General features: G+C 53.5%; 4 protein-coding genes and 1 non-coding gene across 6 annotated transcripts; 2 read left to right on the top strand and 3 right to left on the bottom strand.

The window, feature by feature from the left end:
* Positions 1-1,162: 1,162 nt before the first annotated feature.
* Positions 1,163-11,071, bottom strand: SLC27A4 (solute carrier family 27 member 4). Its single transcript, XM_005527217.3, has 13 exons — positions 10,963-11,071; positions 8,474-8,640; positions 7,420-7,814; positions 6,563-6,721; positions 6,149-6,218; positions 5,951-6,042; positions 5,335-5,444; positions 4,706-4,915; positions 4,314-4,440; positions 3,993-4,130; positions 3,670-3,834; positions 3,105-3,251; positions 1,163-2,858 (listed from the first exon to the last, which is right to left on the bottom strand). The coding sequence occupies exons 2-13, from the start codon at positions 8,632-8,634 to the stop codon at positions 2,701-2,703; spliced, it is 1,932 nt and encodes a 643-aa protein (XP_005527274.1). The 5' UTR covers positions 8,635-8,640; positions 10,963-11,071; the 3' UTR covers positions 1,163-2,700.
* Positions 11,072-11,192: 121 nt separating this feature from the next.
* On the top strand, positions 11,193-11,281 carry TRNAR-UCU (transfer RNA arginine (anticodon UCU)). Its single transcript is given in 2 exon segments — positions 11,193-11,229; positions 11,246-11,281. It is a non-coding gene; the product is annotated as a tRNA-Arg (tRNA).
* A 969-nt stretch (positions 11,282-12,250) lies between these two features.
* COQ4 (coenzyme Q4) lies at positions 12,251-17,698 on the bottom strand. 2 transcript variants are annotated; one of them, XM_005527336.3, is made up of 6 exons: positions 17,349-17,698; positions 16,807-16,903; positions 15,139-15,241; positions 14,897-15,026; positions 14,012-14,105; positions 12,251-13,452 (listed from the first exon to the last, which is right to left on the bottom strand). In XM_005527336.3, exons 1-6 carry the CDS (start codon positions 17,683-17,685, stop codon positions 13,290-13,292), a joined length of 924 nt encoding a protein of 307 aa, XP_005527393.3. In that variant the 5' UTR covers positions 17,686-17,698; the 3' UTR covers positions 12,251-13,289. The 2 variants fall into 2 exon arrangements, with proteins under 2 accessions (XP_005527393.3, XP_087922003.1); XM_088065877.1 differs by lacking the exons at positions 14,012-14,105; positions 14,897-15,026.
* Positions 17,699-17,743: 45 nt separating this feature from the next.
* Positions 17,744-22,043, top strand: TRUB2 (TruB pseudouridine synthase family member 2). The gene is given in 10 exon segments (XM_005527218.3): positions 17,744-17,855; positions 18,085-18,213; positions 18,311-18,385; positions 18,904-18,965; positions 19,282-19,363; positions 19,892-19,964; positions 20,419-20,555; positions 21,156-21,389; positions 21,392-21,420; positions 21,423-22,043. Coding segments are annotated over 10 exon segments (1,032 nt in total). The 5' UTR covers positions 17,744-17,746; the 3' UTR covers positions 21,525-22,043.
* A 1,860-nt stretch (positions 22,044-23,903) lies between these two features.
* SWI5 (SWI5 homologous recombination repair protein) lies at positions 23,904-27,093 on the bottom strand. Its single transcript, XM_088065956.1, has 6 exons — positions 26,960-27,093; positions 26,503-26,733; positions 26,359-26,407; positions 25,813-25,934; positions 24,772-24,866; positions 23,904-24,506 (listed from the first exon to the last, which is right to left on the bottom strand). The coding sequence occupies exons 1-6, from the start codon at positions 27,091-27,093 to the stop codon at positions 24,442-24,444; spliced, it is 696 nt and encodes a 231-aa protein (XP_087922082.1). The 3' UTR covers positions 23,904-24,441.
* Between the last annotated feature and the right edge of the window lie 129 nt (positions 27,094-27,222).

Raw genomic sequence — 27,222 nt, 5'->3', positions numbered from 1 at the left:
CCGGTGGTTCAGGTCGCTGCCCACCACCCACCTGGCACAGCTCGGAGATCTCACTGTGCCCAGGTCTCCAGCCAGGAGCCCAAGCACGGCGGACACCATCGTCTGTCTGTCGCTGGCCTCACACCCAGCACCATTATCTGTATCCAAAACTTCCTCTCCACCTCAGGCACCCACCTTGCGTGGGTAACCCCCCTGCTCCAACACCCCACACCTGCAGGGCTCTGAGCACCACGAGGGCTGTGAAAGCCCCGGGAGCGTGTCCCCCGAGGGGAGGCGTTTGCCGAGCCCAGCCTGCCCTCCTCCGGTGGCTGCGAGTGGAACAGGGCCCACAAGTGGCAGCAGAGCACCTGCAGAGCCACCACTGCTAAGGCAAAGCCACCACTGCTTGAGGGCTGAGCCTCCTGGGTGCTGCAGCACTGTGGGGGTGACATCTGTTTTCCACAGGCTGCTTTGGGACAGAGGCTTGTGACTGTCCAGGGGACTGATAAACTAAAATTAAAGCTTTCAGCTTAGAGATGCTGGAGAGGACACCCACTCAAACATGTGCAAAGGTGAAGTTGGTATATAAAGGATGCAAATTTCCAACACTTTTCTTACGCTGTGTTTCACCAGGCAATACATTTCGCTCAGGCTCATGGAAGACATTTGTCCCTCATACCAAGATACCTCATACCAACTTCTCCTCTCACCAGGGTTGGATGCAGAAGGTCAAAAAGATGGTTCTGACAGCAAGGGAAGTGGAATGGCTACCAACAAATTTGTATGCAAGGGCAGAAATAAGCTGGGAAGTTCAGCATGGACAAACACAGAGAGAAGCAGCAGGAAGAGGAAATAAAGAACAGGAGAGGAGTGGAAGAGCCACATGTCCCAGGGTAAACAGGGAGAACTGGGCCAGAGCAAATTGGGATGACAATGCTGAGGACAGAACAAGGAAAAACTGTGTGTGTGGAGTTAGTGGAGGAAACTGGGGAGGGTCTGATCAACATGTTGTGTTCACACAGCCATTAAACCCAGCAGCAGGGCCTTGCTCCCCTGCTCTAAGATGAGCCAAAATGCACACAGGAGGTGATGCTCTGGAGTGGCAGTTCCCAAATCAGCACAGTCCCCCACCTTCCCTCACAGAGCAGGACTGTACAAGGAAGAGGTAGGAAACACCAGCATAGACCCATACTTGTGTTTAATTGTGAGACCAGGATGGACTGGGGCACGCAGGTACATTGGTGTGGAAGCACAGCTAGAAGAGCAGACACACCCTGCCCCTCACAAAAGACAGGTGTCGTTTTAAGGAGTAATCCTGCTAAAAGCATAAAAACAAATTATTAAAAAAAAAAAAACAAAAAACAACCCAACCCAGAGTTTTCTCTGGAAGAGAAATTTCTGCATGTTTTCTGAGGACTGAAATCGAACATCTCTGCTGAGGCTGTTTCATGTCAGACACAACATGGGGAATTCACATAGCACAAGTCAGGTGTTTCACACAGACATTTCAGTTCAGGCCCCTGCTCCAGTGCTGGAGACAGGGAGGGCTCTTTTGGGAAGGGATGCAGAGCACACGAAGTCAGGCTCTCACAGAGGCCACTCTCCAGAGGATGTTCTTTCCCCAGGCAAGTTACCTCCTGAGTACATCTAAACAAAGGCAAACTCGGCCCTTCTTCCCACTCTCCCACTTGCTTTCTACAAGGAAGAAGGTCCACAAAACAATGCTGCATCCACAAAAGATGGAAGTAAAAAACCCGGAGAGGTGTCCACAAGATAGTAGGATTTGCTCATGTCCTCCACCATGGAGCAAGGCCACAAAGACATTTACAGCTGCATCCATGCTGGAAGATAAGAATCAGCCCCATCCACAGAGATGAGCATCCCGTCTCCCTGAGAGAGAAAAGGATTCTCCAAGAGAGGACAGGTCTGGGCTATCCCTCCACCTACTGCACAAACCCAGGACACATTCAAAAGTACAGACAATAAATTAAGATTGACAAAAAAAAAAAAAAAAGTCAGCGTGTATTATATATATATATATATATATATACACACACATATATATATATATTTTTTAATATAATATGATGTGCGTGTGATTGTGAAAAATAGAAATGTCATCCCCAGGAGAGAGAACGGCATGGCAGAAACACACCCCCGTCCCCCTCCTGAGCCCAACACTACCCTGCTCCCCTGATTCACAGCAGACACACAACACCAGCAGGGCTGAGCAGAGGGAAGGGTTGCGCCTGGCACCCACCTTCCCTGTGCCAGCTGGGTCCCTGTGCCAAGGAGGAGCTGGCTGCTTGGTAGAGGAGTGGGGAAGACCCCAGCACTGGTCCCTTCATGGCCTTCACAAGGAAGGGTTGCTTCAGGCAGGAAAAGGTAGGAAAAGACAGGAAAAGCGAAGCGGAATGGTAGGGGCACCCCACCCCTCCTCAACTGGCCAGGGCCCTGCCCCTCCCATGGCATCATGGCATGGGACCACCACCACTGTACCAAGTAGAAAATAAAGCCATAATGAGTCAATGCTTTGGTATGTGACCATCCCCCTCCCCCCAATCCCCTCTGTGCTCCCCCCAAACCCTTATCTGTAAAACCTGTCAAATAAAATTTCTAGCGTGCCTTTTATATCACTCCGTGAACCTTTCCTTCCCCAGTGCCTGCCTTGCCCCCGCTCCCCAGCAGGATTTGGCAGGTGCCTTGCTTGAGCCCCACCAGTTACAGCTTCTGGTCTCCCGACTGGATTCTGCTGAACGCTGCCTGGTCCAGTGGCAGGTAACAGCCTTGCCTGGAGTCCAGAAAATACAACCTGTCTTTCACCAGCGTGGGGTCAAAGCCCTGCTTCCGCAGCTCCATCTTCTGGAACTTGTAAGTGCCTGGAATGGGGAGAGAAGGAGAAGTAAGGACTCACTAGCCATACACACTTCCACCCCCACCACACCTATGTTGCTCCAGACCCAGCCTTGCATCCCCATGCCTCAAAACCACCTGAGGAACTGGCCAAGGGCTCTGTGTGGCAGAGGCTCCATCCTCACCCTACAGACTGATCTCTGTAATCAGGTTTTCCCCTCCCAGGCTCCCTCAGCTCCATGTCCAGTGTGAGCGTGCATGCCATGGCTCACTTGTCTTGGAGACCTCGTGCAGGAACCGCAGGAAGACGGGACGTGCATAGAGTGGCAGGGCCTTTTTCAGCTTGCTGGAAAAGTCTTCTAGGTCACAGGAGTTCTCTGGGTCAACGATGGCTGCCATTCCTGCCTTCCCTTCAATCCCTAAGAGGCATAAAACAAAGAGCACTCAGACACACTGTCCCTGTAGCACCATCTCCCCTCTGCCCTGCACCAGCAAGACCCTGCCTTGTACTGAAGCACTGGCATGTCCAGCTGTGTCACTGCTGTGTCATCGCCCTGTGGCCAGGGCTGCCAGTGACACCCTAAGGTCACAGTCATGGCCAGAGAGGACACAGGGTCCTTACAAAGCAGCCAGAATCAGACCAAAGCTTAAGAGAGTGAGGAAACCCTCTGGTTCCTGCTAGCCACACCTCTTGTCCCTCTTCCCAGCTCACCCACAGGGAGCCTCAGTCTACTCTCTTGTCAAAGGACACATCAATCTGGACATGCAGGATATGTTCACACTAAAGTCTTGGAGGCCTGCCTGCCTCTCCTGATTGTCCACTTCCCTCTTAGCTACCTGGGACCTCCACACCATAAACTACCACGTCCGTCAGGTTGAGGATGCGGCTCAGCGTTCCCTCCACCTCCGTGGTGGAGACGTTCTCCCCTTTCCATCGGAACGTGTCCCCGGTGCGGTCTCGGAAGTACATGTAGCCATATTTGTCCATCACCAGGACATCCCCTATTGGAAAGCAATAAGTAGGCAAAAAAATGAGGTGTCAGTTAGAAGCAACCCTGGGGCATCTCAGGGCAGTGCTGCTACCCTGGAAGAGTCCCCAGTACCACACAGGTGCCTTTCTCCTCCACTTCCAGCAGACAGAGGGGTCCTGCTGCCCTCACCTGTGAGATAGGCAGCATCCCCTTTTGTAAACACATCCCTGGCAATCTTCTTGTTGGTGGCTGACTGATTCAGATAACCATCGAAGTGCTGCAGGGGATTGCTCCTGACAATGCGACCCACCAGCTGCCCTGGCTCCCCTGCAGTGAAAAGAGGGGATGAAATGGGGAAACACCACCTCCCCATCTCCCAAGAAAAAAGGTGTCTAATGGGGTTGGTGTGGTTTAACTAAGCAGAGACAAATCCAGGGAAATTATTGTGAAGTATCGTGGAACACTCACACTCACACAGGGCTGAGATTTTATCCCTGCAGTTGTCCTCACCTGGTTTGCAGCTGATACAGACACCATCTGGTCCCCGGATCAGCTCCATAGTGTCTTCATCCACCTTCACCAAACCAATGGGGTACACACCTGGTAGGATCCTGCTGTTGAAGCCGCATGACCCAACCTAGAACAGAAAGAGCTCAGAGCTGTGGGTAGCGAGGACATTTGTCCCACCTGAACCCATGTAGCCATATTTGTCCATCAGCAGGACATCCCCTATTGGATGTCCACACTCCCAGGACATCACAGAGGTGGCACCACACAACAGCCAAAACCCCTCTGGGTGGATGGCAACCCATGCCAAGGAGCAAACAGCCCATTTGGATTTCCAACCCTGCCCAGGCCAGCTGTCACCCTTTGGGACATGAAGGAGGATTGTGGGGCCTTACATTGCCATCAAAGTTTCCCAGGCTGCAGTTGCACTCGGTGGCCCCGTAGAACTCGGCCACCTGGGCGATGCCAAAGCGGGCCATGAACTCCCTCCAGATGGAGGCCCGCAGCCCATTGCCCACGGCCATGCGCACCCGGTGCTGCCGCTCTGTGTCCTGGTATGGCTGGTTCAGCAGGTAGCGGCAGATCTCCCCGATGTACTGCACAATCTGGGAGCAACAGAGAGGGAAGACTCACTAGGGGACCCCTCCACCAGGCCCTCGGTTGTCTGAGGTTTCTTCAGGGCAGGAAGGAATGGCACAACACACCCAAAGTTTGCTAAAGAGGCTGCAGTAATAAAGAGAAGTTCTGCAAACTCATCCAGCCTATCCTTCCCTGGTTTAACGCACCTCTCCAGCTGTGAAACCCATCCACTATCTCCTGGCTAATGCTAGAATGTTGAGGAGGACATACAGAGTTACCAGCCCAGGTGGGAAAGGACACAGCCCCACCACCCTGAAAGGTGGTTTGGAAAGACAGAACCAATCCAGGCATCCCCCACTTCCAGCAGCTGGGCTCTCCCCAGCATGGCACAGAACCCCAGGCTTCACTGCCCACTTCCTGCTGCTCCCTTGCCCCACAGCCTCACCGTGCAGTTGTATTTCACACAGTCCTCCCAAAAGTGTGAGGCCGAGAACTTCTTGCGGATGACAACCGTCATGCCCTGCAGCAGGCACTGCCCAATCCCCACGATGTTCCCTGCAGAGAGGCAGCCAGGAAAGCCCTCAGTCCCCAAACACCTCCAACCCAGCCCACCTGAGGGAAGAACTGGCTGGGCAAGGCAGAGGCCATGGCTGGCTCACAGCAGTGGGGGTTCACCCAGCCAAAGCCCCCAGGACCACAGGCACATGGGAGGAGACACGTGGCAGTAATGTGTAGGGCAGCACTTTGCACCTAAACATCCCTGCATGTCTCAGCCAGGCAGGCAGGCACTGCTTCCCCCTCCCCCCAGCAGCAATAAGCAACAGATATTCCAAAACCAGGGTAGGATAATGCCCTACCCACACACTCCCTGCTCCAAAGGTCAGCCAGATCGATTCTTGGCTTCCAGGGAAAAAGCAGAAAAAGCCTCAGTCACACACTGCAAGCAGCAGTCTCATCCTCCTCAACATGGAGATCACAGCCACTCCAGCCTTCAGCCCAAGCCCTGGGCTTGGCTGAGGGAAGAGCCAGTCCCAGGGTGCCAGGCTCATGGCACATGTTACCTGCAGCATGGTAGAGCGGGAGGCAGTCGTACATCACATCATCGGACCTCATCCGAAAACCGTAAAAAACTAAGCTGGACATGCGGAAATACCTGAGGGGAGGGTGAAAAGGCATGTCAGGAGCAGGGTCAGGGGTGCTGTGCTAGGACAGGACAGAGCTCAGCCCCATCCTTCCTGAGACCCTGCCCACAGCCTTACCGGCAGTTAACCACAATCGCAGCCTTGGGCAGCCCTGTCGTGCCAGAGGTGTAGATGTAGAAGAGTTTATCTGGGGAGCAATGAGGAGACAGGGTCACATTCCCAATCTAGGAGCTAGGTGAACCAGGAGAGGGGGACAAGCAAAATTTAAACACTACTCGTGCCAGCTGAGCCAAAACTCTCATGTAACAATACCATGAACATGCTGGGATCACCCTGGGCAGATCAGGTTTGTCGGACACATGGAGGGTATGACAGGATATTGCTCCACACAGGGCTGGTCTTCCAACACTGGAGTAAGACCCATCCCAAACACTCCTTGCCATCAGCATACCCAGCAGTCTTGACAGAGTGGTAACCAGCTGACCCTCAAAATCACCACCACAAGTCTGGCCCCAAGAGCTGACCACATACCAAGAAAGCCCTTATCAGGGGGAGCTGGCTGGTGTCGCTGGGCCATCTGCAGGAGGGGGTCCAGGTGTTTTGCAACAGGAAGCACGGATTTAGGATTTTCTTCCCCGGACCAGAAGAGATGGATGGATTTATCCAGGGAGGGCTGCACTTCCTGCATTGCTGCAAAGGTAAAGAGGGGAGCTGGAGAAAAGCGGCAGGGTGGCTACAGCACAGAGACCCCCTGTGTTCCCACAGTCTGAGGGGACACCTGCCCCAGGTAGCAGTACTCCCATTGTGCTTGGCAGAGTCCCCAAAGGGCTCCCATCCCAGGCAGATGTTGTTCCCATGATTAAAAGATGCTGGGGCCACAGCCCAGACCTCTTCAGGGACCAGAAGATCCTGTTTTCCACCCTTCCCCATCCAAAACCTCTTTGGTGCCAAGAGGTCTGTTGACACCTTCAACCTCAGAGGTGTGGGCTGAAACACACAAGGAGCTGGATGGATGGCGCAGGTGCTGCAGGGATGTCGCAACAGCCATGGAGAGCAAGGGGAGGCTCCTCCTGTGCAGTGGGGCAGGCCCAGCCCAGCCTAGGTGTCCATGCTGGGAATGGACATGAGAGACACAAGGAAGGATCCTCATACCCTCTGGCTGGCCTGTTTGGGAGGCAGACAGCACTGTACTCCAGATCCTGCCCAGTGTCCAAAGGAACCAACAACAACAAAAAAGCCAAACCCAAATCTAATTTCTGGATGATTCCAATGTCCACCCTCTTCCAGATCTCTGTTCTGTGATGGGCAGGAAAGGAACACTGAACCCACTGACCAGGCACACCTCCCTCCAGTCCAAAGCACGCCCAAAACATCTGCCAGCTCCTCACCTTCCATCATTTCCGCCCCAAAAACCACAGCTTTGGAGCTGGAGATGGTGATGCAGTGCAGCAAGGCCTCCAAGCGCAGGTGGGAATTCACGAGGGCTGTCTCCACCCCGATCTTGGCCAAGCCGAGCCACAGCCCCACGTACTGATTGCGGGACTCCATGAAAAGCGCCACCACGTCACCCGAGCGGAAGCCTTGGCCGTAGAAGAAATTGGCCACCTGGTTGGAGTACTCGTCCAGTTGACGGAAGGTCCAGCTCTCGCCTGTGCCTTGGAAGATCAGTGCTGTCTTCTCTGGATACTTCCTTGCGGTCTTCTGGAAGATCTTGGCAATTGTGTTCTTCTCCCTCACGTGCTTCCATACCTGCCACTTCACCTTCAACAGGACCAGCCCCGTGCTGCCAAAGGAAGAGGAGCAAGAGGGCAGCTGCTCAGTGACCCCTGCATTCCTCCAGCAAAGCCAGCACAGCACAAGGACCTTCCGAGGAGCTGCAACAGCCCAGCACTTACACCAGACCCCACTCCAGGTCAGCAGCAGCTCTGTGTGCTCCCCTGAGCAGTGTGCACATAGGCAGAACACATCTGCAAAGATGTTCATAGCCAGGGACTGATGGAGGCCAGGGAGATACGTTATGGAAGTCTGCAGACAGGGATGTCCTCGATCAAAGGGGCATTTTTGAGCCTCAGGTGCTCTCCAAGAGGTACCACCACTCCCTCCCCCACAAATCCTTGTCAGGAGCTAGCACATCCTGATACCAACTCAGAATAAACCCTGCACAGGGGCCTGGTGCTACACCAGCAGCTTTAGGGACAGGGTGAAGTACAAGGACAATCAATAGACTTTGAGCTCAGCTGAAATCTATCCTTCTCGGGAAGTTTGCCTGAGAGTTTGGAGTCACCCGGACATGGCAGAGGGAGCTCTCCTTCCAGCCAGGCCAGGCACCAGCAGAAACCCAGGCTATGCAAGGAGTCAGGGGCTGTGCTCACATATACACATACACCAAGGTAGAGCAGAGGGCCGGGGGCACCCATGGGCCATCCCAGACAGGACACCTACGTGATGTCCCTTGGTAATGTCTTGAGGAATATGAGGAAGAAGTCCCATCCACCAGATGCCAGGTAGAAGACGAAGAGAGCAGGGATGGCCTGGGCCCAGGACAGTTCCAGAGTGACCCTGAAGAACAGCAGCACAGCTGCAAAAGCAGCCAAACGCAGCATCGTGGCCTGCGGGGAAAGAGAAACCACGGCCATTAACCCACGCACACTGGACCTGCTGATAACAATCCCATGGGTGTGGGATGCCTGAGCAGCCCCCAGCTTCCTGGATGAGGTCCCTGAGTCATCAGTCCTCCTGGCAGTGAGGATGTAACCCAGCAGCCCAGAGCTCCCAGAGATGTAACTTTATCTGGCCTTGGAGATGGCCTCCAAATGAGCCATCAGCACAGTGCTGCTTGGTGCAAGAGCCTGGCCATTCCCACCTGGGGAGCCACATCCTGCACACCAGCCAGGGGTCTTGCCACGCCCCAGCAACATGAGATGCAGGATAAAGTCACTTCCATGGATGTGTGAGCTAAGTCATGGCAGGAGACCTTGTACAGATGATTGGAAGCCTCCACTCTACCCCAGAATCCCTCCGTTCTCAAAATCCAGAGTCTCCCAGGCCCCAAGCACAAGCTCTCCTGCATGCCTGGCTCCAGAACAGCCATTGCAGCTGTTGGAAGAGCACAGCCTCACGTGCTCCACAACACAGTTCAGACAGAATCAGGGACAGGAAACTCAGTTCTTTGAGCTCTGTTTGTGTTTGCAAACCGTCATGTTGGTGGGCAATTTCCTGGCCTGGCTAGGCTGGAGACACAGCCAGAGCAAGTCAGGGATGAGGCCAGGCTGGAGTGGGCAGAACAAGGGCTGTCGCTGCTGCCAGGAGTGCCCAAGGCCCCTGCCCCATTCCCTGGGGACAGTGACTCCGTCTCTGGTCCCTCCAAAACAACGTCTCTATCCCCATCCCAGACACACCCCACAAGTGGCTCTGAGATTCAGAGACGGTCATCTAGCAATGGCTCTTTTCAGTCAACACCATTGGGAGGAGGAAAATGAGAGAGATGTGACCCTCACTGCTCCTAGATAAAACTGGCCCTTCCTGGCATGGACACAGGCCAGAGAGGAAGGAAACACTTGCATCATTTCCCTCTTGAAGATTGATTCCCTGCTCTGAAGCTGGAAGCCCTGCATGGGCTCTTCTACTATTGGTGGGGCTGAGAGCCACACTTGTGTCTTTCCCTCTGCTCTGTGCACTCCCCCCAGATCCAAGGAGCTTCTGTGGATTTGATACCAGATTCTGGGAGGCGGGGAGCCAAGGCAGTGCCACACGGTCACTGTGTCCTGACATGAGTGGTGGCACCAGCAGCAGGCTGGGGGGCATCAGAGCACAAGACACCACTCCCAGGTGTCCCCTGGAGATATTTTCCTACCCATAGCCCTTACCCTGAGATTCCCCCTTGTGCCAGTCTCCACCAACACCTAGCCCCCAGACGTGACGTCCCACAACACTGTCCCTCTGCCTTTTAGCAGGCCAGGACTCACTGTGATTTTTCCTGGGAGCCTCTCTTTGCATTTAAACAGGGCAACTTTTAGATCACCACCAAACTACTGTGCCTCAGCCGGGACCTGAGCCCTCGGTTACAGCCTCACACCAGCCAGATGTGGAGAGGCAGCAGCGGGGGAGCCCCACTCTGTGTGGGCAGCAAAGTCTTAATCTCCCGCTTGAAGGCAAGGCAGGCTCAGGCAAGCCCCTGTTATCCTCTGCTCGTATCTCCACCTCACTCCGGCATCCCGGTGCCTCCTGCGGAGATAACCGGGGAGAGATTCCCTAGAGATACCCGGTGTGTCACTGCCAGAGACCTCCAGCCCTGCGTTACAGATTCAGGTCTTGTCCAGCTGCATCAGAGAAAACGAAGCCCTGCCTGTGGCTCACAGCCCGCAGGCACCGATGCAAAGCGCGGGGATCCACCCGAGAGCACCGAGCCCGAGGAGGGCCCGGGGAGCGGGTGACAGAGCGGGTGGCCGGGCTGTGAGAAGCGCCAGCGCTAATGGCACCTGGGAGGCACCTGTTCCCCACCTGCCCTGGGCAGGGACCCCCGCCTCACCCTCCTGAGGACCCCAGCAGGGAGGTGGAGCAGCGCTGTCCCAGCCCCATCACCCGATGCAGAAAGGCCGGGAGGGCCCCGCACCGGGATGCAGCCGGGCCCCGCCACCAGCCCCGGCCAGGCCCCGGAACCGCCCGGGCACAGCCGCTCTCGGCAGGGCGAGGGCCCGCGGCGCGCTCGGGGGGAGACCGGGGGACCGAGCGGTCCCGGCGCTTGCCACGCTGCCCCACGAGGAGCCCCGGTACCTCATGCGGAGACCGGCGGGGCGGAGGGACCCCGCTGCCGCCCGCAGGGCCGCGGCGCCTGATGGGGAGCCCGCAGGGCCGCCCGCGCGGAGGGAGCGCTGCGCCGCGGCGGCGGGAGCTGACGGCCCGGCAGGGGGAAGATGGTGCCACGCTCTTACCGGACTCCGGGGCGCCCGCTGCGGCCCGGCCACCTGCACCGGGAGCGGGGCCCGCCCGATTCTGCGGCAGGGGCGGGGAGGGGCGGGCAGCGCGGGCCGCCGGGAGCTGTAGTCCCGCCCGGTGCACCGGCCCGGCCCCGCGGTGACGGACGCCGTGCCGGGGAACGATGGCGCGGGCGGGGCGGGCGGGGCGCGGGGAAGAGGCGGTGAGGGCGGCGCGCCAGAGCGAGGGCTCTGTGGCGCAATGGATAGCGCATTGGACTTCTAGCGTGTGACGGGAGTCATTCAAAGGTTGTGGGTTCGAGTCCCACCAGAGTCGCATTTTGCCGCCGCTCTCAGGGCTCGGCGGCTGCGTCGGGCCGGGGGCACCCGCGGCCGCCCCCGGGCGCTGCCGCCGCGCAGGGCCCGCCCGTCCTCGGGAGAGCGCGGAGGGCGAGACCCGTTTTGGGAGCGGGGTCAGGGGCGGCCCCGGCAGTGGGGAAAAACCCGGCCCCAGCGGGGAGCGTGCCCAGACACCCGTCCCAGCACTTCAGGAGTTACTGTTACTGGCATGGTGGAGCTGCCGCTTGCCCACAGCGAATATATCCTCTCCAAAAAAAGCATTTTCATTTTTCATTTCTGGTGTCTGCCCTCTCCACATCACCCTCTGCTTCCTCTACCGCCTTCTTTCCGCAGGCTCCTCAAGCGCTGGCTGCAGGAACAGGAGCCACAGAGACTGTCACTTGATCCGGCTGAGCAGATGCCGTTTAAAATTACACGATGTGCCATTTCTGTAGTGCTGGCACCAGCCCACCGAGCCACACGTGGCTGTGCGAAGGCGGCATTACCAACACTGACAGCCCAGACACTTCAAGGCCTCATTAAATAACCCAAAATGCAGCAAAAGCTTCTCTCACGGCCGTCATTTCCCACGTTTCCTTGGCTGCTGCTCCCAGTTCCTGGTAGCAAAATCTTTGCTGCCCTTTGGTTTATCCACCCCAAGGCTCTGACGTTTCTGGGTCATTTTAGAGGCAAATGTTTCTTTCATCTCGACCACTGCACTAGGACAACCCACACTGTGTGTTTTTCTGGCAGCTAAAGGATGTATTTATATGCTGTCTTTTAGTATCCGCTTGAAATAACTATGGGGGCCGAGGGAGGATTTGGAGGAAAAACCCAAAGTCTGGCTTGCAGCGTGACTGAGAAGTCAGATAAAGGGAGTCTGGGTTGGAGCCAAAAAGGGGTGAGGTTTCACATCAGATCTCCAGCTCAGAAGGGGAGATGGGGCAAAAGGACAGGGGGAATGAACTACAAGCCCCAATGTGGATTTTATTAAACAAGAAGGAATTCCAACAGCAAACACACATGAACAAAGAGCCCCTGGCCTCGTGGCTCTTTGCCATCACATCCAGAAACTCTGCTCCCTGGCAGTCTGGAGCACAGTTTAATTAACCCAGACAGCAATCAGCTCCCAAACACAGCACCAGCAGCCGCCGTTTCTGCACTCACTAGATTCAATCCCATAATCCCAACAGTGTCATTTTGTTGCCCTAGGAAGGGATGATTCCTACTGAACAGCCAGCAAAATTGTGAGGATTTCATCGTTTTTGATGGGGAGGGACTACAGGGAGACACAGCAGACCGGGATCAGCTCTCAAAACAGCCAATCCAGGAGGGAAAATATCCGGAGGTATTCCCCTGCCTGCCCCATGGGCACACAATCACACACTGCCTGGTCTCTGAAGCAGGAAGTGAGGCACATCCAATATGACCCAACAGGAGACTAGTTAGGCACTAATATAAAATGGGATTTCACCACTGCACGCACCAAACCTGCCCCTGCGCTCCTCTGGAAATCACGGGTTTAGCTCCAGCGCAGGGCAGCCCCAAGATTGGAAGCCTCGATCTTCCCAGGATGGGAAGGGTGGGAGGAAGGATTTAGCTGCACAGCCCTGGAGCTGCAGAAGGCCAAGGCATCAGTTTGCTGCAATGTGCTCCCTCCCCATCCCAGCATTTGGGAGCGCCAGTACCAAAATCCTGCTGCTGGGAGACCTGAGCAGCCAGACCAGCTGGCAAAGGCACATCTGACCTTGACATCCTGCAACCAAAATCACAAACAGCAAAAAAGGTCGAGTTTTTGTCACAGCACAGGGAGGTGCCAGTTGGCCCCTACCAACAACCAAGAGTTGGTGCCAGCTCTTGGCAGGAGGAAACACAGCCCTCGGGTCCGTGGTGGCAGAGCTACAGCCACGCTGTGCTCCCGGGCAGGGCAGGAGGATGTGGAGCGCGGCTGGGGCCGGCTGCTGGCTGCCAACAGGGATCCCCTGGGCCCTTCCCGACATGAGCTCTCACACTGGCACGGCCGGGGGTGGGAAGATGCCGAGCTCCTCCCGCAGGGACTCCACTGGCTGCTCCCAGCGCTGCTCGTAGTAGATGTTCAGGACACAGCTGGAGTTGAGCCCGCTCCGAATCACCCAGGGAACCAGCTCGGTGGCCAGGACCTGCAGCTTTCTGGAACAAACGATACAGGTGGTGGCAGTGTTGATATCCACATTTTGTTAATTTCCTTCTCCAAGTCCCCATTGTAGGCTGATGCCAAGCCCATGCATTCCATGTATCTCTCTAACTTCCTGGCATTCCCTCTGCTTAACTCACTGGGGAAACTGAGGCACAGAAGATGGTGTGCCAGGAAGGCTACAGTCAGCACCAACCTAAGGCCAGAACTCAGGTTCTGCAACTGCTGGGCCACCAAAACAGATGCACTGGGGCAGGGAACAGCTGCCAGTGTGGTGAGGGTCCTGCTGGCCCTCAACACATGTCCCTCCAGGGCCTGGGAATTGCTCCTGCCTGGCACAGGGGAGCTGGTGTTGAATGCAGATTAAGCATCAGGTTCTGCTTCAGTGACAAGTCAAAGTTGTCACCACTTCCTTGGGATGTGGGGACAGCAGTAGGCTCACGGAGGGATTCGTGGCTGACTCCCCCCTGCAGCAGTGTCCCCTCTTTGTCCGCAGTGGACACAGGAAAGTGCCACACTGGCTGGGTGTACCCAGGGCAGAGACTGGGCACCTACCGTGTGCTGAGCCGGACTGGGCCAAACGCTGCTCCCAGGACACACATGGGCAGCCCTGTCTGGATGGCTTCGAACCACTTCACCACCACCTCACCTGGGAGGGAGCAGGGAGGTTGTGAGCAGACAGGATCAAGGGCCAGCCAGGGCTGCGAGGCTCCTCAGCACAGGCTGTACATCTGCCCTTCCCAAGGATGGCTACTTGGGAATGCTTCCTAAGCCTGGCCATGGCCTCATCCTGTGCCAGGATCGGCCTTGTCACACACCACTCACCCACCCCAGAGGGATGGCATCCCACAAGCCCTGGGAGCTTGGGGAACACGTCCCAGGCAGTCCAACTCCCTGCAGACCTCAGCAATGCAGTGCCAAGGCCCAATGCTCCGTGTGGCTCTCCCAGTCTCCCAGCACAGGCCTTTTACAAAACTGCCTGGACTTGGGCAAAGCCTGCAGAGGAGACCAGTCATGCTGGTTCCCACAGGCACCCACAAGGCTGCACTTGTGACTTGCTATTGAGTCAGACACAAAACGAGGGCAGAGGACACAGAGACGTGCAGATAAGGAGTAACCAGGAATTCCCTTCTGCCTTCACAGAGAGCTTGCAAAACATCCCTCCCTCCTTGCCACCCTCCATTCCAGGCAGAAACCACCCATCTGCCTGTGCCCAGGGCTTGGGCAGAGCATCTCTCAGCATGGAAAAGGTGACATCTCATGACCTTTCGGTCACCACAGAGCCAGTGATGTAGGACAGTGGTGATGCAAAATCCCCACACACTGACCCGGGCTGAGGATCAGGGAGTCTGGCTGGCCCAGCCTGCTCCACCTTCGGGGGGGAACCAAGCACAATTGGTGGGCTTGGCAGTGCAGCTCCCTGAGCCTGCTGCTGCTCACCCAGCATGTTGGTTGGCATGCCCAGGAGGGTGTGCATCAGGTCATGGACTTCCCGGTACCGCTGGATCACGTATGCCAGCTCTTCATCATCAACAAACTTGGGCGGCATCCGGGTGTCTGGAGAAACCTTCTGCAACTCCAAAGAGGTCCAACTCAACTCCATGTCTGAACCTCACCTGTGCTCCCAGCACAGGGATCAGCCACCAGCTAGAAATCTGTACCACATGAAACCCCACACTCACATTGTCCTCTAAGAACCGGACATACTCCCGGCCCAGTGAGCCATCCGGCAGCCCCTGCAGCCTGGCCATGTCCAGGGTGGAGAGACGGATGCGAGGCCGTTCCCTGGAAGCAAAACACAGGCCAGTGAGCCTCCCAGTGAAACCCACAGCAGCTGGTCCTGGAGAAAAAGAACCCTTGGAAACCCCCACTCCTGCCTCTGCCTATCCTTGCTATTTCCCTGTGCAGATCCTAACTGCTCACTGCAGGGACAGCACTGTCTGCACTTCTATTGTGGAGGCTGGGACACAAATTGCTTAAAGGATATACCTGAAGCCTTGGCAATAAAAGGGCTTTTATCTTGTGCACTTGTAACAGCTCTGGTGAGAAAAACATTGGTGTCCTCTGCACAGTGCTGCTGTGTAGGCTGCCAGCCAGGCACAGCCCCCAGCAGCAGCCAACACTGCAGAGCAGAGCAATTTAGTGCCCCTGCAAAGCAGCCAGAGCTGCAAATGAACAACCCCAAAGAGAAGAAGGAATTTGTTGTAAACACAGGTTTCATTTCAATCCTGCTCAGGCTTTCACCACCAGCCACATGGCAGCCACACAGAGAAAGGTCTCCTCTACAGGTTGTTGGCAAACAGGTGCCTCACAGCTTTGGAAGTAAACAAAAGCCCTTTTATTTCCATTCACAGGGTAAACTCTTCCTATGATAAAAGCCCCACAGTGGATCCAGGACCTGCTCAGCTCCTAGACTGGAGGTGCCAGGAAGATAAGCAGCACTGGCACCAGTTTCACACTGGCTGCAGATATTTCCTTGTGTATTTGTTGTCAAAGGGACCTCAGCAGCTTGGGGGCTAAAAACAAAAATACCTGTGTGCCTAATTCAGACCCCTGAAAATCCCTGCAATACCACAGGGCAAGGAGAAGGTGGGTATGTCCCTTCCCAGTCCTCTGCTTGGGCATTTCTTCTGGGATTCAGCCCCATCCCAGTGCTCTGGATGTTTTACCAAGTCAACTTCCTGAGCCAGGATGAGGCTGGTCTGCACAAACATATGGCAAAAGGCAATTTTTCTCTAGCTGCTATGTGACACAAGCAGTGGGTGTGACACACAACAGGGAACAGGTAGAAGGCAAGCAGATATACAGTGAGAGCTTGGTTAATAAGAGAAATCCCTCCTGGTCCTCAGCCTTGCTGCACTCAACAAGTCCTTGCAGACATGGAAGCAGAAGTGATGGAGTCGTAAAGAAGAAAACAAGAGAACCCTCATTTCAGCTTGAGCCAGGAAAAAAAATAGAAGCCTAAGGAGGAGGCAGACCAGCAGAGACAAAGTCCCCAATGCAAGAAAATGCAGCAGCAGGCACAGGGAAGAAACCCATGGATGTAGTGTGTTCTCATCACTGCTCAGCATCCACATCCATGAGTTTCTCCCCTGTGCCTGCTGCTGCATCTTGTGGTGTTGGCAGCTGCCAGTTCCAGCAGCAAAGCAGAACAGACAGGCAAGTAGTGCCTGCCCTTAGACATGTCACAGGGCTCCCGTGAACATTAAAAATAAAGTTAGCCTGGAGGGCTAGAGCTAACAAAACACTTGTGCTGCTTCCAAGCAGGGCCAAGGAACCCACTTGGCCTCGTGTCTGCCTCCCCACCACAAACCATGCGGTGAAGGTGGGAGGGATGGGGAGGGACGCACTGGAGGATGCGGTAACCTTCAGGGTGGTTTTTCATCTTGTCTCGCAGGTTTGGCAGGGCCAGGCAGCCCGTGGTCTCCCCAAGGACTGCCACCATGTCTGAAAAAGAGACCAGAGAATGACCCAAGAGCTATTTTCGCAACACCCAGCTATTCTTGGTTGGCAGGTGAGGAAATAGGGCAATGAACCCATTGACCAGGAGCAGGCTGGAAGCCTGTGGCAAAGTGGGGACTCCATAAACCACAGATCTTCAGCTTCAGGACTACTCTGCCCTGATGTCACCCACATGACCCTTCCTGGGAGTGGGATGGAGGAGCAGGCATGAAGCCTGGGGGACTCTGGAGAAATAGACCGGTCTGGGTGGCATCACAAGGGGTCACACTGGCGTGTGTTTGGGTTTCCTCACTCCCTGTCTTTCATAGCCTCCTGCGCCGGCTCAGTTCTTATCCCTGCGCTTGCCCCAAACTCTCCTATGAAGCTCCGAGGAGGCAGGGAGCGGGGTTTTCTGGACGCGGCTGTCAGGCGCTCCCCTCGCCGGCCTTACCGTGTCTGTAGGGGTCACAGAGCGCCATGACCGCGGAGCCGGCGGCCAGCAGCGCCTTCTGCAGCGGGCTGGTGGGGATGTGCCCGGGGTACAGCTGGTGCCACCCTTCCATCTCTTCCTCCTCCTCCCCGCCGCGTCCATCCCGGCCCCGCGGCTCGTTGTGGCTCGGCCGGGCTCTGCCTGCGGGGAGCAGCGGGTAAGGGACCGGAGCGGCCCGGCTGAGGGGCTGGTCCGGACGCTCCAGGGGCTGCGGAGGGAGGCACTTGCCTGGGGAAGCGGGACCCCCCCGGTGCAGGGGGCCCCCCGCCCGCGCCGCCCGCAGCAGCAGCTGCCGCATCCTCGGTGCCGGCCCCGCCGCTGCCCCGGAAGCGCCCCACGCGGGGCGGGGCGGGGTGGCCATGGCGGCGGCCGGGCTGGCCGGGCTGGCCGGGCTGTTCGCCGTGTACAAGCCGGCGGGGGTGGCGTGGAGCCGCGTCCGGGAGGCGGTGGAGACGCGGCTGCTGCGCGGTGAGCGCGGGCGGCGGGACTCCCTAACCAGTCCCATCCCCAGGGGCTACCGGTGGGGCCCATCCCATCCCCATCCCGTCTCCATCCCATCCCCATCCCGTCTCCATCCCATCCCCATCCCGTCTCCATCCCATCTCCATCCCCTCCCCATCCCCTCCTCATCCTCATCCCGTCCCATCCCCGGGGTTCTCCGGCCGCCCCTGACCCCTCCGCCTCGTTTCTCTTCCAGACCTGAACGCCGCACCGGGCCGCCCCCCGCGGCAGCGAGTCCGCTTCCTGCCGGCCCCGGCCCCGGGCGGCGGCGGGGCCCTGGAGCTGGTGGCTGCCAAGGTGCCGGTGCTGGCCGACCACCCTCTCGGTAAGGGCACGGCGGGGCTTGGGCCGGGAGAAACCGGGGACCGGTGGGAGCCCCGGGCAGGCGCTGCGGACCGGCTCCATCACTGTCTCCGTTGCAGTCATGGGCCCGCGGTTCAGGAAGCTGAAGATCGGAGCAGGTCACCGGCTGGATGTGAAAGCCTCGGGAGTCTTCGGTGGGTCTTGTCCTGGAGCAGCCCCGTGTTCTGCTGTCTGCAAAGTGATGGGTTTCCACGCAGGGGATAAGGGTGGATGCATGGCCATTGCTCTGCAGCAGCCCCTGGATCTCACAGCCCCACTGGGAGTTTAAAGTACTAAAACACAGAAGAAATGTCCCGGCAAGCCACTGGCAAAGCTGGAGAGAGACCCAGGCACACGGTGTTTTGCTGGGGGATGCTAATTCCCATGTCTGCTCCACCACCTGAACTGGCTTCGCTGTGGCTGGCACTGCTGAACATTTGCCCTGGGTGCCCAGGTGGAGAGTTCTGGGAAAATCCCAGAGCTCTGGTTGCAGCCCTATGGTTTTCATGCCAGACAATAATCTCAGGGTCTGATTGCACTGCTCAGACATGACTCCTGAGGAGATACAGCCCGGTCTAGGGGACAAGAGTGGTGTGCGTGTTCAGTGCTGTGTAAATGCACATCAGTGACTTTTTGTGAGGCTGAATAACAAGTTCACCATTTTCTGTTTCAGTGCTTGGCATTGGCCATGGGAACAAGCTGCTCACTGATCTCTATAACTGCCACCTGACCAAGGTAGGTGCTGGCCCTGAGCAGGCCATGGAGCCCCAGAGTGCCGTCGCACTCTGATCCTGCCCCAGTGCCCCAGACCAGCCTTGTGATGCTGATTTTGCACTTAAGTCTCAAACCTACCAATGCTTCTGTGAGCTATTCAGAGTTCAGAGTTTCATCCTTCACATGAGCATCCACTTGTGGCTTTTTGAGCAGAGGATGCTGCTGTCTTTTTGTGCAAAACTCTCATAGCCTGCACTTGTAGCAGTTGCATTCAATACTGCTACTCAATTGCTTGGAGCATTTTTTTGGTAATTTGCACTCTTTGTCCTTCTTCCAGGTTTATACTGTTGGTGGGCTTTTTGGTAAAGCCACTGATGACTTCTCAGACACAGGGAATTTAGTAGAGAAGACAACATTTGGTAAGAAACTGTTGTGGTTGGTTTTTGTTTTTTTTTTTTAAACAGAACACCAAACAGCAGATTAACTGCAAAGCATTTAATTAGGTAAATTGCACAATGACAAAAGCCACATCGTGAATGTCTTCTAGTCCTTGTTGATGTCGTAGTTCTTGTGTTCTAAATCTAACCACAATATATACAAAGCCAGTGTGAATGCTGGTCACAGTGGTTGCTACTGGGTTGGTCAGGACCCAGATCTCCCTGTGAATCACACTTGGAGATAGTAGTTAGGAGATTTTATTAAATGAAAACATACAGTAAGAAAACTGGAGCATCAACATTTTGGAATCAGTTAAGCAAAATAACTTTTCCCTTTGCAGTCCAGATCTGTAGAACCAGGGGAAGTGACCTTGCAAAGGCCACCCCTCAGCTCTCATCAGCCCCTTTTGATGTGCCTGCTTGAGGGACGGCAATACCTCAGTGGCACTTCTCAGGCTTTCCAGTTTCTGGATGGATAATTGAGACTTTGTTTCTGCCTTAATATTGCAGATCATATCACAAGGGAGAAGCTGGAGCGGATTCTTGCTGTCATTCAAGGGACAAATCAAAAGGCCCTGCTGATGTGCGTATCCACCGGGGAAGTGAGCTGATCTGATCCCAGTAGCATTTGCTTCAAATGTCTTCAAAACAAATGAGAGGATTTTGTCTCCAATAATCAAAGTCTTTAGAGATTGGAGTGCTACCAAGGGGCAGAGAGGAGTTACACTGAGTGCTCTGTGCTTTGCTGAGAGGTTGCAGTAAGTCTTCCTTGTATCCCAAAATCTCCAGTCTGCTGGTTTAGGACCAATCTGCTATATTAGGGCTGACAAAAATAACTCATAGACATGACTAAGTACCTCCCTCCCAAACTGTGCTACACTACTGACAGTACATACACTACTAAAATATATGCAAAAACTCCCTGGATAGTTCTAAGAATAAAAATTGCATCTCTGTTTTATTTGGGATGGACACATATTTTGAATCTCTTTGGAGAGAAGTTCTAAATGTCTCTGGTGCTCTTTTTTTTTTCTTAGGTATTCTAACATTGATATGAAAACACAAGAGGCATATGAGCTGGCTGTCAAAGGGTTGATTCGCCCCATGGGAAAAAGCCCCCCAATAATCACAGCAGTCCGATGCATCCAGTTTGCACTTCCAGAATTCCAGCTAGGTAGGACTGGCGCAGAATGTACTGGGGAGCTCTGAGTATATATATTATGGCAAATAAGTAGGTAAACTTCATTTTCTTACTCATTATTTAATGCAAAATGAGTTGATGGGAATTTCTTCTTGACTTGTAATTTCTCTGGTAAATCCAGCTGGCTCATAACTTTCTCCTTGCCAGTTCACATCTAAACGCAAGGCTGGAAAATTTGCATCATGAATACCTATGGGGGAAATTCTTCTTAGCTCAGTGTTTCAGTGTAATGCATTTCAGTGCTGGGTTTTGGTTTTTTTAAAAGTGTGGTCTGTTTTCCTGTAGCCAGTACCCCTTCCCTCACAAATTGTCTTATTAAAAAAGGTGCCTTTTTATCTCCTTTGAAATACCTATATTTCTACATTACTCTTCTATATCTATAGGTTTGTTTTCTAAAGTATTCACTTTGGAAGGGTGTGGAACACCCTGCAGTATTCCAGAAAAATCATACCATGCTCTTAGTGTCTTCTGCCAAACCAGTTCTTTCAGCATAACTGCAAGTGATGTCTGGATTTACAATGTCAGAGCTTGTGTCAAAGCTTTGCTTCTGAAAGAATGTCTCTGTCCTCCTAGAAATCCATTGCTTGCACGAGACTCAGCAGTACCTCCGGAAGCTGGTTCATGAGATTGGTCTGGAGCTGAAATCATCTGCTGTGTGCACACAAGTGCGGAGAATACGCGACGGGGTTTTCACAGTGGACGACGCTCTCCCGAGAACCCAGTGGAACCTGCAGAGCATCCAGGAGGCAATTCAGAACTGTCAGCTCAAAGTGGAAACAGAGCTGGAGAAAACCCTGGGACATGGGGAGAACAGTCCTCTTCATCAGCTGGGTGGGGACACGGCTGAGCATGCTCGGCAGGAGCGTCCATGAGCAATCCCTGCAGCACAATACGGCAGTGACATGCCAGCAACATGATGGACAGCAGAAGGGAAGAGGTTAATTGCAGTTCACTTCCACCCTTTCCTGGAGATGACTTTTATCAGAGGCCTTATTTTCTTCAGTGACAGGCTGTATAATTTTTTTTAAAGCATCACAAACAGTTCATTAACAGGAAGTTGCTGTGCCAAAATTCCTGTTGATTTTGAGAACATTAGGTTGCTAAGGGATATAAAAACCCATTCCTGAATTGTTTAGCAGCAGGAAGTAGTGTCTTAGAAAGCTGTATTCCCTTGACTGCACAGATTTGTTCCTTGCAACTGGCAGCATAACTTATCTGCTGTATGGATTTTATTTTCCCTGTGTTCTCCTGGAGTGTTTTCTTTCCATTAGCCCTGCTCTCAGACACATGAGAGCTCAAAATTGGGCTCAATGAGGGGTGTTGAGGAGAAAGCACAGCTTACCCAAAGCAATGCAAGGAAATGGTTTTATCCAGAGTAGGCATATGATGAAAAGTGGTTCATAATGGGGACTAATGCACAGGATACACAAAAAATAAAACTGAAAATGACCTAACCGGGAAGAGGTTGGTTCTCTCAGTACTCATCTTTGTACATTGACCCATAAAAAACCCAGCAAGTGCTACTTTATTTTATCCGTTTTTTCCTGAAGAGCCAAGGGTGTTCAGTGGTCTCTGGTATCCTCCTCTGCAGCAGCTCCTTGCAGATAGCAGGTCCTGCCCATTGCTGAAACTATAAACTCTGTGATACCATTTGGTCTCTGTCAGCTCCTTATAGCTGGGTCTGACTTTGCAGAAACACTTTCTAAATTTAAGGTAAAAATCTGGATTTACACTTATCATTATTGCACTCAGTGATTTTCCAGTTATATACTTAGTGAGTTTGGAGATCTATTTATGGAAAGCAGATTTGTTCTGTTCCTCTCCTGGACTTGGACAAAGACCAGCATATTTCATCCTCCAGGTGACAGCCGTAAAGGTAAAGAGTAACTCTGGGAGAGGCAGTCACAGGGGCCATGATGAAGTATCTCAGTGGCAGTGTGCAGTCCTGTCCTGAAGCATCCCTGGAGTCCTTAACTTTCAGTTCTGGGTTCCTCTGGGCTGCACAGAGCAGCCACAACAGCCCTGGAATGTGGAACGCAGCTGCCACCACCTGGCAAAGCCATCGTGCTAGCAGCAGGGATTCCCCAAGTACTCTGTGCCCTGTCCTTGGGTTGTTCTCATCCTCCATGGACAAGGGACTTGGATCAGGGGACCTTCCCTGGACACCTGCCCAGTGCTACCTGAAGCATAAACCCAGCCCTGCAGCTGCAAGCAGGACACTTGCACAGCTACAGCTGCCAAGTTTGAACCCCAGTGCTCCTACATAGTGGGGAAGAAAACATGGACTTCTCACTCCTTGAACAATGTTCAGTAACTTTCGTAATGGACTATACTTCATCCTCTCAGCTCACATCTCACACAAACTGAAGAATTTCCGTATATACTTCCTATTGCAAAAACAATTTCCAGTTGCGTGTGTCAGTGATAGAGGAACATTTTGGTTGGAACACTCCAGGCTGAACCAGTCCTTCTACACAGGAAATACCGGCCAAAACAGTAACTTTAGCAACAAAGTTTGCATTTCCCAGTTCTTGCCACCTTGTGACTTTTTTTTCCTCCCCTTAAAACTTCCAAAACATGAGTGTTCCACACTTGGCAGAGGGGTATGTGGTGGGGAGGGGTGTGAACATCCATCCCCCTGAGAGTCCACTCTGGTCAGGCCACAGGAAATATCCTGCACAGCTGCACAGCAACAGAGACTTACTTGGATGAATCATGGAATATACAGGCTCTTTCTGTCCCCCTGCTTGAGACCACTCCCCAGAGTTTTTGAGGCAAAACAAGACACTTATTAGTGATGTTTCTGTGCCACATTCAGAGCCAGGAGTGCAAAACCAATTATGTGTTCTCAGCAGCAGACATGTGCTTGGTTTCTGGCTCCCAATCACAATGAAGACAGATCAATTTGATTCAAATTTGGAAGTAACAAGCAGACTGCAGCATGGGCCTAAGTGGAGACTAGAAGGTCGTGAAAATTAAAAATGGGCAGAAGGACACCAAGCCTGAGTGAAAAAGGAACAATAGATCTGCAGTCAGCAGAGCACTTCATCACTTCCAACTGCCCAAAGCAGCCAAATTTAGTCTGTGCAGTCACCCTCAGCCCTAACACTGACATTGTGCTCCTAACACTGACATTGTGCTCCTAACATCTTCCACTGTCCAGGACAGTGCTCACTCCCACCATGACTCTGCACTTAGAGCAAAGAAAAGTGATTCTGCACCTGCACATTCCTAGAGATGACATTTTAATAACTCAGGTTATAGATGTCTCAATATAGTTCTAGAATTTGTTCCCAAGTTCATGCAATGTTTTATAGGCTCTTAAAGTAAATTACTGACATGTGAAGGCTACTTTATTCAGAGTGGACAGTTAACACAACTTTATATTTTACCATTTACTACAGAAATTATACAAAACCTCCAGATACCAGAGCAGGTATGTACAAAAATGCAAAACACCCAGACTTCTCCGGATTTGTTAAAACAAAATAAAACCCCCAAAGCACCACAATTTCTGCCTTCCTCCTTCCCTTCTGAGGGTTTTCCTTTCAAAGCAGCTATTACATTGCACATTTGTATGTCCTCACTTCCTCTATCCATTTCTAATCAAACAGCCCCTGGATACTGCAGGGAATCAAAGGCTCCATGGAAGAGGCTCAACATCAACCTGAACTACAACCTTTCAAAAACAAAAATAAAAATCCTGTTGATCAGTAGTACATGAAATGATCCAAAATCCTACATCTCTTTTCCAAGGTTCCTTTTCCACCTTCTGTTTCTTCTAAACCAGGATGACACCAACGTGTAATGGCCCAATGACAGGCACTTTTGGAGGGCATGGCAGTCTCCAGGTTCAGGACTAGTCACTGAGCTCCAGGTCATACTCAGGATAGAGCTGTTTTGTAGTGACCCCTCGGATAACAGCTATAAAGGAAATAAAGAAACAGCATTGCCTTCATTAAACAAAGATCAGATGAGTCAGAAATGTGGTGTTTCCCTCCCCTAATTATCCCATAGCACATCTCATAGCCAGGAATAGTTTTGCAGCTGTGCCTCCTGTTTGCCCAAACGCTTTTTTTTTAAAGTGAAGAATCTGCAACACAATCTTTGCCTCCATGGTATCAACTTCTTTCTATGTCTGTATGAAAACAGTGACTAAAAAAGTCTTGAACAGCTTTCCCTTCCTTACCTAGCTTGCCCAGGAGCATCTGCCCAGCATCTTTGATTTCATTGTACTCATGGAGAAGTGAGATGTGCTTATCTAGTTCCTCCAGGCTGTAGCCCCTGTAAAATAAGATCAGAAATGTCACAAATGACACAGAGGGACTGAGGGTTCCTGCTGCTGTGGGAGATACTCAAGCCTGGCACCTCAGAATCCAAAAAAACACAGCAAAGTGCAGTTGCTGCAAAGCATAAGCATGAAAGCTCTGAATAAGCTCAAGAGAGCCAATTCACCCAAGTTCTCAGAATCAAGTAGAATCAAGAGTAGGTGCGGTGAATTCCATTGACATGTATCTCTAACCTGTTTATAGGGAAAAAATTAAGAATTATAGAATCATTTAGGATGGAAAAGACCTCCAAGATCATTAAGTCTAACCTTTGGCCAAGCACCACCATTTCAACTAAACCAGAGTACTGAGCGCCATATCCAGTCATTTCTTGAACACCTCCAGGGACCATGACTCCATCCTCTCCCTGGCCAGCCCATTCCAATGTTTCATCACCCTTTCAGCAAAGAAATTCCTCCTGATGTCCAACCTGAAGTTCCCCTGGCACAGTCTGAGGCCACCTCCTCTTGTCCTGTAGCTAAGGTTTGTTTATCCTTGAGGATAAATGATAAATGGGTTCTGGAACAGCCTTTGTTGTTCTACCATTTCCATCCTATGCACTACACTTAACTTAGAAAATATCAGTCCTTCACAACAAATAACAAATGGCTAAAATTATCTGTTCCCAGTAAACACATAATTACCTCAGGAACACCCAGGCTAAAGCAAAAATCCTCTTATGCAAGCTCCTAGTAAAACTTGTTTTGCTTTACCACATGAAGTGGAAAGATTGTCTCTAACAAGTCCCATCACTTACAACAACACTGTAACCAACATTGCACCATGCCAACAATGGCATCACAGAAGGTCAGCTCTCAGCTCCAATTCCTGGATCACATTTTGTTTTAAAAACAAAAATAATTAAGGCATCACAGTGAACACTGAGCTTGCCAAGGACATACTCGGACAATAATTGCGCAATTTCCTGGTCTAGAGCAAGGTCTTTGCGTTTCAGCTCTTCGATTTCACACCGGAGGGCTTCTTCACTGGCTCCATTAGGCTGGAAGGACTTTGGAGATGGGATCTGTAGAACACAGAAGACATGTAGCAGGAACTCAGCTTCAGATAAGATGCTGGAGCACTCATGGTAAAATAGTGTGTGTGTCACTGGATAAAACAGGAGAAAATAGAAAACGAAAAAAGAATATCCCCAGGGCAGGGAGGAAGGGTTCAAATAAAATATGGATCAGTGTACATAATATTAGCCTGCACCATACCATATCCGACAGCACTTTAAAGAGTTACACTGCAAAGCGAAAATAAATAATTAAAAATCATAATGTGCCTTTTAGGAGAAATTCCCAGCACGACACAGCGCAAACTGCGGTGCCGGCACTAACCCGGGGAACCAGAACCTTCACCCTCAAGTCAAAACACGGCCCGCCGGGCCTGGCTGAGCCCCCGCGAACGTGTGAGCGGCTCCCGGGGCAGCCCCGCGCAGGACTCACCGGTGCCCTGAATCCGGCCGTGCCGCTCCGCCAGCCGCCGGCCGAGACCCTGGCAAAGCAGAGGATGCCGCGTCAGGGGCCGGTACCGCCGCCTCGGCGGGGACACGGCCCGGGAGGGGATAGGCAGAGGGAACAGGTTCCTACCTCCTGGGCAGAGCCCGCGGCGGCAGGTGGCGGGGCGGGCTGCGGCCCGCGCTCGGCGGCACCCGCCCGGCCAGGGCTGAGGGCTCCGCGCTGAGGGCTCGGGACCCGCGCCACACCGGAGAGCCGTGGTCACCCCGCCACAGAGAACGCCGGGAGTTGTAGTCTGCCGCCGAGCAGTGCGGCGGGAGTTGTAGTCTTGCTGCCGATGGACATGCCGGGAGTCGTAGTCCTCTGCCGGGCCCAACCGTGTGAGGCTGCAGGTGACATTGGGTGTGGCATAACACAATTGTCCCCCAATGGCGGCAGCCGAGGTAGCTACATTTGGTGCTTCAGAGACACCTCAGCACCGCGGCTCAGCTGGGACGGGGGCTCAGGGGGTCTCGGGGTCTCTCACACAGAATCACTGAATCAATCTGGTTCAAAAAGACCTCTAGTACGAAAACTCTCTGAGTCCAACCTGCGATCGAACACCACCATGTCAAACAGACCACGGCACCGGGTGCCACATCCAGTCTTTATCCTCCGCAATATTGCTTCCGCAAAGTGAGCACTGCCCACACCCCAGCTTGTCCCCGTGTCCCGCCGGGCCATCGCAGCTCCCTCCGGGGCCGACACCCCGAATCCCAGAGGCTCGGACAGCGCTGGAGCCCCGTCCCGCCGCGCTCGGGCCCGGCAAGCACAGGGAGCCGTGTCCTGTGTGTGCCGTGTCTCACAGCCGGG

The sequence above is a fragment of the Pseudopodoces humilis genome, chromosome 22, assembly GCF_049639895.1.
Source record: "Pseudopodoces humilis isolate 2021_Gansu_Grassland_sample_001 chromosome 22, ASM4963989v1, whole genome shotgun sequence".
NCBI classification, from domain to species: domain Eukaryota; kingdom Metazoa; phylum Chordata; class Aves; order Passeriformes; family Paridae; genus Pseudopodoces; species Pseudopodoces humilis.
This window is presented reverse-complemented; position numbering and strand designations above follow the sequence as displayed.